Source organism: Oncorhynchus mykiss, chromosome 8 (assembly GCF_013265735.2).
Source record: "Oncorhynchus mykiss isolate Arlee chromosome 8, USDA_OmykA_1.1, whole genome shotgun sequence".
Taxonomy (NCBI): domain Eukaryota; kingdom Metazoa; phylum Chordata; class Actinopteri; order Salmoniformes; family Salmonidae; genus Oncorhynchus; species Oncorhynchus mykiss.
In genome coordinates, this window is record NC_048572.1 from 28,930,326 (window position 1) to 28,940,508 (window position 10,183).

Genomic DNA, 10,183 nt, shown 5'->3' on the forward strand with positions numbered 1-10,183 from the left:
ATAACAACATTGTTTTATTTTGTTCACTGTTGAATTTCTTGATACTTTTGTAAAGGTCTGATGATGGCTCCATTCCGTCTCCTATATTTAGGCTATGTAGCCTGGCCCTGAGTTAAAATAGTTTATTTACCTATTACTTGGCTGATAAATATTTCTACCTTAATGTTCAATCTCTTCCTTCATTTCCATCCAAGCTAGTTGTGTTTAATTTTAGATTCAGTAAGCCTCAAATGTTTCCCAAACAGAGCGGGTATTGTGTCAGATGTCTGTGGACCCGTGGTGCAATCTGTTTATTCAGTGTGGCTTTTGTTCATGTTTTCCCCAGTTCAAGCGACGGCCTGTCGATCAAGATCCATGTGTCCGCCCACTTCACCCTTCCCTCTGCTGCATCTGGCTGCCTGGCAGCAGTGCCTCGAATACAGTCTGTATCCAGAGAAGCTGAGAGAGCTGCGCCTTTAATTCGTTTATTCACGAAGAGCACATGAACCCTCGGCTAAAAAAGCTGATTCTGTAAAGGTAAGACAAAGGAATAGAAATATGAATTAAGTAATGTGTGTTGAGTGTAACCAGTTAATGGTATTTTTTTTAACATGTATTTTTATAAATAAAATACCGTTCGAATGTGTTACAAATGCGCGGTCGATTTCGAACGCAAGTGCTCAATGCGGAAGTTCACGAGCGGTATTTCTCGCTCAACGTTCCACAGATATGTGTTACATTGTAACCTCTTGTCGCCAGTAGCCTGGTAATCAGCACTTTGATGTGCTTCATCCAGACGTGGTCTAGCGGGATACATCTTAACTGGTGTTTAACGAGCGAAGTTAACAAAAGTAGCTGGTACATTCAAAATGGCTTCCTCTCTGTCGCTTCCCATTCCCTCTTAAGTTCCTATGTTTGCTTCTGAAAAGTAAGTTAAGGGGACAACACACAAACCATTATTAAGTATACTGTCGTGTTGGACCAGGTTTTGTTGTTTCATAATATTGCTCAGTTAAGGCGCCCGCATACTAGCTTAAGCGTGCTTATAGCACAACTCAGCTAGGTGTCACGAACGTCTGTACCTCGTATACTCTCTTAAAATACCTTTGCTTGACAAATATTACATTGTTTGCCTCTTGAGACGCCGTAGCAACAACATAACCAGCCACCTCCTCAAACTAGTAAAAATTAACTAGTAAAAATTAATTGAAGACAAAATCAAGAAATCTGTAATTCATTTTGACCTTTTTTTTAAGGGTCTTAAGGCTTCTGCATGCTTCGGTTTGGCTGGCGCCTAGTCAAACAGAAACGAGTGTGCTTGCATACTCCCTTAAGACTTTTGCTTGAAAAATGAGAAAAGCAGCAATAATACTGTTTATCCATCTTGGAACGCTGTATGTAGCCAGTATTCGCTTCCTCAAAATAGTCAGAATTCATCTAAGATAACCTTAAATATGTATGACCGATTTGTTGAGTTATGCCAAGGAGATCTTAGTTGCTCAATTTTACATCTAACCAGTTGCAGTGCATGGGTAAAATCACTGGAGAAGCCCCCCCAAAAGCCATATAACAACTTACACTGTTTGTTTAATTGCAGTGTTTGCTGTTAATTCATATGCCTTGTGAATGTGATATATATTAGGCCTAAAGGCAGTGACCATAAGACAGTGGCAGAATAAATTCAACCACACCTTTGTTTAATAACAAAACCGGATAACCTATGTCCGGTGAAGTCGACCACACATATTTCATGTAACAGTCGGTTACATTAACTCGCTTAACAATACTGTAGGTAATGTTTCCAACATTTTTGGACCACTAAACTACTGATTTAGAACCTCGGTGTTACCACAAGTCACAAAGAAAACAGGAGCTGCCTCCACTATTCCAGCACCATTTCAACTTCAACATCATCAAATCACCTCTGCTTAGTCTAATGCAGTGACAACTAAAAGATACCAAAAAACGATTTAGTCCAATCAACATCAGCTAAATATGATGTGGCTGTCCATAGTTCTGATTTCTGTTTGCGCACGCGTCTGTGCATTGTGCAAGTAGAAAAACATGTTGACTCACCCTACTTGTAGAGAAACGCCAATGTCGTCCTCTCATGTTGATGAAACGGTATATCACTGTCATACAGTACACGCTTGTATTTTTTGTTGTCCTAGGCAAGCCTTCTACATCTAGCTACTGTACATATTGAACTTCCATCCTCTCAGGCCAGGTGCACAACAATGTATGAATTAAAGGTTGGATCACAATCGCCATTATAATCATCGGCGAGTACGGAGTATTAAGTAAAACCACAAGTCCAAATCCCTATAAAGGTTAAATAATAATAAAAACCATTAAAAAAATCTCAATCCATGGCTAATTTAGGGAAGGGTCAATTTTAGCTAGCTAGCCCCCGGAGGACAACAACACAATGAGATGCAACAATTCAAGTTGTTTCTGTTAATGACGTATGCTCAAAGGGATTTGATAGGAAAGAAGCCAAATCCAAGCTGGCTTCCCTTGACACTTAATATTTTTCGCCAGGACCATTCACAGTTGAGCTTGCATAGTTTAGCTCAACGCTGATTGGCTAATCTGTTTCGCTCATTCGGATGCTTTCTCCTGTGCGAATTGAAGGAAAATTATGAAACTCAGAGAGACGAAAGATAAATAATTTGATGTTATATTTCTGAGGGGGGGGGTACATTTTTAGGGGAAACCTGGCTTCCATTGGCATCAATGAATACATGCCACTGCATCTAACTAAGATGTTTAATGCAGTATTTCTCATCTATCGAGAAAAGACAAACACTTAATTGAATAATCCCTACTGTTGACCAATGACCGACGAAAGGGTGTAGACTTCAGCTACCGAAGTTCAGCTTGCCTGGAGAATTGTTTTTTTGTGCACGAACAGCCAAAAAACCCTTGCCGAAGAACAAAACTAACAAAATGTCATAATCCAGTGCATTCGGAAAGTACGTTACAGCCTTATTCTAAAATATTACGTTACAGCCTTATTCTAAAATGGATTAAATAAAATGTAAAAAAATCCTCAATCTACACACAATACCCTATGACAAAGCAAAAACAGTTTTTTAGAAAAGTTTGCAAATGTATTAAAAATAAAAAACATACCTTATTTATATAAGTATTCACACCCTTTGCTATGAGACTCGAAATTGAGCTCAGATGAATCCTGTTTCCATTGATCTACTAACTTGATTGGAGTCTACCTGTGGTAAATTTAATTGATTGGACATTATTTGGAAAGGCACACACCTGTCTATATAAGGTCCCAAGGTTGACCAGTGCATGTCAGAGCAAAAACCAAGCCATGGGGTTGAAGGAATGGTCCGTAGAGCTCCGAGACAGGATTGAGTCGAGGCACAGATCTGGTGAAGGGTACCAAAACATGTCTGCAGCATTGAAGGTCCCCAAGAACATAGTGGCCTTCATCATTCTTAAATGGAAGAAGTTTTGAACCGCCAAGACTCTTCCTAGACCTGGCCCCTGGTCAAACTGAGCAATCGGGGGAGAAGGGCCTTGGTCAGGGAGTACCTAAGGACTCTGATGGTCTGATGAAACTAAGATTGAACTCTTTGGCCTGAATGCCAAACGTCACATATGGAGGAAACCTGGCACCAACCCTACGGTGAAGCATGGTGGTTGCAGCACCATGCTGGGGGAATGTTTTTCGGCAGGGACTGGGAGGCTAGTCAGGATTGAGCGAAAGATGAATTAAGCAAAGTAAAGCGAGATCCTTGATGATAACCTGCTCCAGACCTCAGACTGGGGCGAAAGTTCAACTTCCAAGTAGAACAACGACCCTAAGCACACATCCAAGACAGCGCAGGAGTGGCTTCGGGACAAGTCTCTGAATGTCCTTGAGTGACCAAGCCAGTGCCTGGACTTGAACCCAGAGAGACCTGAAAATAGCTGTGCAGGGACACTCCCCATCCAACCTGACAGAGCTTGAGAGCATCTGCAGAGAAGAATGGGGAAAAACTCACCAAATACAGGTGTGGCAAGCTTGTAGTGTGATACCCAAGAAGACTTTAGGCTGTAATTGCTGCCGAATGTGCTTCAACAAAGTACTGAGTAAATGGTCTGAATACTTATGTAAATGTGATATTTCTGGGGATTTAAAAAAATATAAATTTACTAACATGTCTAAAAAAGTGTTTTTATGTCATAGGTTATTGTGGGTAGATTGATGGAAAAAATATTCAAGCCATTTTAGAATGAGACAAGGTCTTAATACTTTCCTAATGCACTCTGATGGGAAGCATGCGGGCAATTAAACATTTTACTAACGTTTTTGTGCAGTATTTCTCAAGTGAAAAAAAAAATGCATAAACTAAAAACTAGTAGTCTCTCGTTGAATGACAAACAATTCAAAAATCCGGTCCTTAGTTCCCACTCCTGCTAGGAGTAGTACTGTTGACCAATAACCGACGAAGGGGCGTAGAATTCGGCTACAGAAGTTCAAACTGCAGCAATAATTTGTGTGCACGAACACCAAAACGAAGAAAACTGTCATATATATATATATATATATATATATATATATATATGCAAACTGTTTAGACAGGGAAGCATGCGACATTTACCCCGCTTCTAGTCTCACGTCGATTCATTTTTTTTTATTTTTTATTTTTTTTACTGCTATTTTACTATGTTCGTGTTCCCCTGTTCAAACATTGCGTCCATCAACCACGGGTTGTGTGCCATATTATCGACTGACAGATTGCTATAACATATGTGGTTAGCTGATAAGTCAAATACCGATCCAGGCGTTGTACGATCTGGCAGGCGTCAGCAACGCCTGGGCAGAGGAATGCGCTGATTGTAGCCAGAGTAGGTAGGTAGGCCTATTCCGATGAATCAGCATTGTGACTGTAAGTAAGGTGGGGGGAAGGGAGAAGTAACTTTAGCTGGGTTGATCTTCCACAGGAGGGAGGCATGTTTGTTTGTGCTATCTGGGGTCCTTGTGACATCTCTACCCTAAACCATAACCCAACCCACAATAACCCGTTTACATTTCAATGGGATGATGCCAGAGTTGGACGTCACAAGGATCCCGGATAGCAAGTACCATTTTGATAGAAATATCGGTATTTGTATGCGTCAGACACTGTATGTTATTCACCACTCTGCCAATGTAACGGGCCTGGAGGATGGCATGCTGGAATTGATTTTTTTTTTACTTTTCAAGACAACTGAAGATACTAGGTTTAATTTGTGCAAGTGTAGGCCGTCATTTGTAAATAAGAATTAGTTCTTTACTGACTTTCCTAGTTAAATAAAACAAAAAGTTGAATTTACATCCACTCGTGTAGAGGTCAAATTATCATATGGGGCCAGAAGACTAGTTGCTTATTGAAATTTGTTTTTCTATAACTACTACAGTACAAGGTTGATTTCAAACGAATGGTTATACTTATTTATTTTTTAATCGCGATACAAGCAATAATTTTTCAAGCCTATCAATCCTTTATGGCCCTCTTGGAGTTTAATGTCACTGTCAAAGCAAACTCAAGAGGAAACTCTGCTGTCCTAATTTACAATAAACATTTTTACTTAAAAAAAAAACAGTATGTTACAAACAAATTCCAATCCACTTCAGGCAATTTGAAAATCATTCATGGTAATCATGTTTTTGTTGTGATTTGCCATACACGAGGTAGCTGGGAGTTTACTTACCATGGAAAATGCTCATCATTTGCAGACTTCACCATTTCAGAAGTGTGGCAAAAATGGGGTCATATTTGTCAGGTAGGCTGATCTCCCATGCCTTCTTTTCAACCGTGACTGACCCCTCTCCCTCAATGTGTTATCCTTATAGCGAACAAGATTTTCTCCTGTGATCTTTGTGACTATCAAACAAATCAGCTCCATCTGCATACAAATTCCACCCTTCAATATGAAAATATTTTTTTGCATTACAGTGTGTGATTCTTCGTTTTTGCCTGCAACTAACATTTTGTTGGTTTGGTCTACAAAACAATGCATACTGCTCCTTGTCCTTCCATCGTCCTGAAGCTGGAGCAACCTTCAGGTTCTCACCCAATGCAATGTGACACAAACAATTTGCATTGAGGAGGTAAAAGCGGGCGTTGTTATTTGTAGCTGCTCATAGCCTTTTACAGTTCCACAGCACCTGGTCCCAGTAGCCGAGTTCTAGTGTATCACCCTCTCCCCCCTTCTGCACACACACAAGTCACCCAGTGACTTTGTATGTAATGTGCATTGACGTGCTGGTGACTATCATGTGTTCTCCCTGCTCTAGCTGGATGTTTGTCACTTTTAGGCTCCCGCCGCCCTGGTTGGCAGGCCGCCGTGGCTGGAGGCAAGTGTCCAACACTCGTCTCAGCACTGGATGTATGTACAAAGTGCTGTTTAGCCATTAGCCATTTTCAGTGTGTGTGTCTGCCATTTTATCTTTACTCAGCTGAATTTTTTGGGGTTAATATTACAAAATGCTTGCATCGGGAGTGGGATCTCTTTTTCTGTTTAAGGCACTATGTTAGAATTGATAAAGGTCCAATTTCCACTTCTTCATGTTTCGCTTTTCTTGCAAATGGCTCCAGCAAGTCTGTGTTCATATTTGTTTTAGGGATATGTACTTATGATAATGATTTACAAATACTGACATTGGTCGGAATATGCTCTTGATACATTAACTAGGAAGTTTTTTTTTAAATAATCCTGGTTTGAAGTTGATGTCACTCTGTTTTGTCTGTAAACAGAAATGTATTTTTGAATCCCTTTGTCTTAACAGGCATTTACTAAAATGTCATATTGCAAGATGTGCTCAATGGATGTCGGATAATCAACAAAGATCCTATCACTTCAGACAAATGCCTTACTGGCATTGTTCCTCTTTCTTTCTCTCTACTGTAGCACACAAACAAGCTTTGAGTTTGCTTCCCGTTTCAAGACTGGAGAGCTAGAGTGTTCTCCAATCCCGAGAATAATGGTAGCAAACTGTACCATCTTATCAGTGTGGCGATCTAAGTTGGATGTTCCACTCAGCAGGCACCTTGCAGGTCTGTCTGAAAAGACCTGAAGGAGAGTTAAGAACCGAAGCAGTTTTTCAGTAACATGCGGAAGCAATGAGAAAAAGAGGAAGCCGCTCCATATATATGCCTGTGCATCGCCGTAGGAAAGGTAGAGAAAAGTAAATGAACACACAAGTACATTATTCATAATATCTTAGATTTTCAGGTGCACTCAAGTTGAACATTTCAATTCTAGCATTAGCAAATTGTCAAAACCTTTTGAAATCCTAATCCTGATATTCTAGTGTGTTTTATTAAGAAATCTTATTACTGTAAGTAAATAGGACGTGCACTTTTGGCATCTTTACCAAACAATATAAAACACTGAAATAACTAAGCATAACTTGCAAAACAACTGAATGGAAAAGGTTACTTCTTAAAAAGCTTTATATGTTCTAACCAAAGTGCTACTTGGCTCCCTCTACAGGGCTAACATGTACTCCAAAGGCACCAAACGCAAGTTCTCTGATGGTGTGGACAACAAGGCGGTGGCGGCATCCTATAGCCTGCAGCGCCAGTCCCTGCTGGACATGTCCCTGCTCAAGCTGCAGCTGTGCCACATGCTGGCGGAGCCCAACCTGTGTCGCTCGGTGCTCATCGCCAACACGGTGCGCCAGATCCAGGAGGAGATGGCCCACGACGGCAGCTGGCAGGTGGTCACAGAGGCCTTAGGTGGCTCTGGCCATGGCCCATCTGACCGCTTGGTGGACACCGAGGTTCTGTGCCAGTCGCTGGAGCAGCAGGACGGTGGGCCTAGGCTATACTCAGTGATGGGCTACGACGGCTGCCGTGAGGAGGAAGTGGTGACGGACAAGGCACTGTGTTCTGTGGTGGTTGGCGACAGGTCCCCGGCCCTCCTGTTGGGGACCATTGGCCACTGCTGGGACAGGGGGGAACTGAGAGTGGAGGATGGGGTCAGCAAAGACTCAGGTATGGGGGACGAGGAGGGGACGAGGTCTGGGGAGGGGGCTAAAATGGCAACGGGGCAGGTGTTTGGGACTTTTGAGATCAAGAACGGTGCCCCCGGGTCAGACCCGGCACTAGAGGAGCTGTTCTCTGACGTTGATGCCTCATATTATGATTTGGACACCATGCTGACAGGCATGCAGAGTGCCCCCAAGATGGGGCCTTACGACTTTCTGGACAGCTTGGCCTCCTCACACGGCTCTGTGTCCAACTCCAGCTGTAGAGCCGATCTCAATGAACTTGACCACATTATGGAGATCATTGTGGGCTCATAGCTTACAGACTTAAAACTCCAATACTGTTTCATTGATCTTGTGCCACTGCCTTTTTGTCTTGTATGTGCGGACATACAGTATTTACACACTTTCCTCTATGGAAACTGAGTGAAATCCATCTCCGTGCAATGAAATGTTCATCTGAAAAGGTTCACGCTTTCTCAAGTTCACCATCCTTTTTCTTATGTATACTTTCTTTATGTTTGTATTTGAGTGTGTTCTCTCTTCTGTTTTTTTATGTTGTTTCTGGTTTAATTTATTGTACTTATTACACTACATCAATTCAGAGCAGCACAACATATTTACATGAACTATACATATTTTCTTTATAAATATATATAAGAAAAATATTGTTAAAACGTTTCTGTATAAATATACACATATATATTTTTTTACTAAAGAGACAGTCTGGGAATTGTTCTTTTTTTTTTCTATATTTCTATATCCAGAACAATTGCACAAAAGCTCTAATTTACCTGTTGTCTTCCAAAGGTTTAACTTTGGTTGTGTCTTTGAGCTACAAGAGTAAAGATGCATTGTCGAAAACATGAATTGCGTTCAGTATGCTCACAATGTGACGCCTTGTCTTGGTCTATGGTTTGGTTCTACAGTATATGCACCATGTACAGTATTCCTTATGAACACATTGCCTTCTTGAGCCATACAGTTTGTTTTTGCACCACAGCTAGCTTAACCTCACAGCCTAGCATGTGGTGCCATTTGTTTTCTATTAGAAATAACATATGTTCTTATATTTGTCTCATTACAAATGAAGAATTGTAATGGGTATATTTCTCATGTTATGTTATGACTTTTAGCCTATTTTATTTATTAAGTGTAAACATATGGTGGCGTTAAACCTTGGTAATACTTAAGGTTGTAGAAGCTTTTCAGCTTTCTGACATGAATTGATATTTTGAAATCGTAATGAGTTTCCGGACTTTCATGCATACTTTTAGTGAAGTAATTACTTTCTTATTCAAAACAAACTGAGAACATGTAAAGAATTGTGCTATTCAGCTGACCTATTCCAACAATTTTTTATTTTTTTTAATCGCGTTCAAAGCCTGCACTCAGGCACAAGTTAATATTGTGAGAATACAACTGATTGCTGATTAAACAGACATGAGGTGGGAGATCTCACATTTCTTTTTGATAAATAAGTACTGTACATTTGACATTTGTGACCATGAGCTAGAGTAAATTTAGCTTTTTTTTAAATACAAGTAAACTGTAGCAGTTTTTACAATTTTTAATAAAGGTTACAACATTATCGTAATATGAATGAATTGTGTAGTTCTGTTTTCTGAGGACATATGAAGTATTAAATGATGTCGGATTGTCATTCCAAATTAGTGTCGTTAATAAAACACTCACATCTCTGATTCAAAGTACAGTGGGGCAAAAAAGTATTTAGTCAGCCACCAATTGTGCAAGTTCTCCCACTTAAAAAGATGAGAGGCCTGTAATTTTCATCATAGGTACACTTCAACTATGACAGACAAAATGAGAAGGAAAAAATCCAGAAAATCACATTGTATGATTTTTTTATGAATTGATTTGCAAATTATGGTGGAAAATAAGTATTTGGTCAATAACAAAAGTTTATCTCAATACTTTGTTATATACCCTTTGTTGGCAATGACAGAGGTCAAACGGTTTCTGTAAGTCTTCACAAGGTTTTCACACACTGTTGCTGGTATTTTGGCCCATTCCTCCATGCAGATCTCCTCTAGAGCAGTGATATTTTGGGGCTGTTGCTGGGCAACACGGACTTTCAACTCCCTCCAAAGATTTTCTATGGGGTTGAGATCTGGAGTATGGCTAGGCCACTCCAGGACCTTGAAATGCTTCTTACGAAGCCACTCCTTCGTTGCCCGGGCGGTGTGTTTGGGATCATTG

General features: G+C 40.4%; 1 protein-coding gene across 10 annotated transcripts; it reads left to right on the top strand.

The window, feature by feature from the left end:
* Positions 1-342: 342 nt before the first annotated feature.
* On the top strand, positions 343-9,563 carry cdca4 (cell division cycle associated 4). Of its 10 annotated transcripts, XM_036985238.1 has the most exons (5): positions 343-516; positions 5,708-5,754; positions 6,269-6,360; positions 6,883-7,159; positions 7,468-9,563. In XM_036985238.1, exons 4-5 carry the CDS (start codon positions 7,095-7,097, stop codon positions 8,279-8,281), a joined length of 879 nt encoding a protein of 292 aa, XP_036841133.1. In that variant the 5' UTR covers positions 343-516; positions 5,708-5,754; positions 6,269-6,360; positions 6,883-7,094; the 3' UTR covers positions 8,282-9,563. The 10 variants fall into 10 exon arrangements, with proteins under 10 accessions (XP_036841133.1, XP_021467914.2, XP_021467915.2 ...); XM_021612239.2 differs by lacking the exon at positions 5,708-5,754; XM_021612240.2 differs by lacking the exon at positions 5,708-5,754 and having other exon boundaries at positions 6,290-6,360.
* The last annotated feature ends 620 nt before the right edge of the window (positions 9,564-10,183 follow it).

Coding starts and splice junctions, on each gene's coding strand:
- cdca4 (XM_036985238.1), top strand. CDS start 7,095: ATGAGAAAAAGAGGAAGCCGCTCCATATATATGCCTGTGCATCGCCGT. Junction 7,160..7,467: donor CGTAGGAAAGGTAGAGAAAA/GTAAATGAACAC, acceptor CTCCCTCTACAG/GGCTAACATGTACTCCAAAG.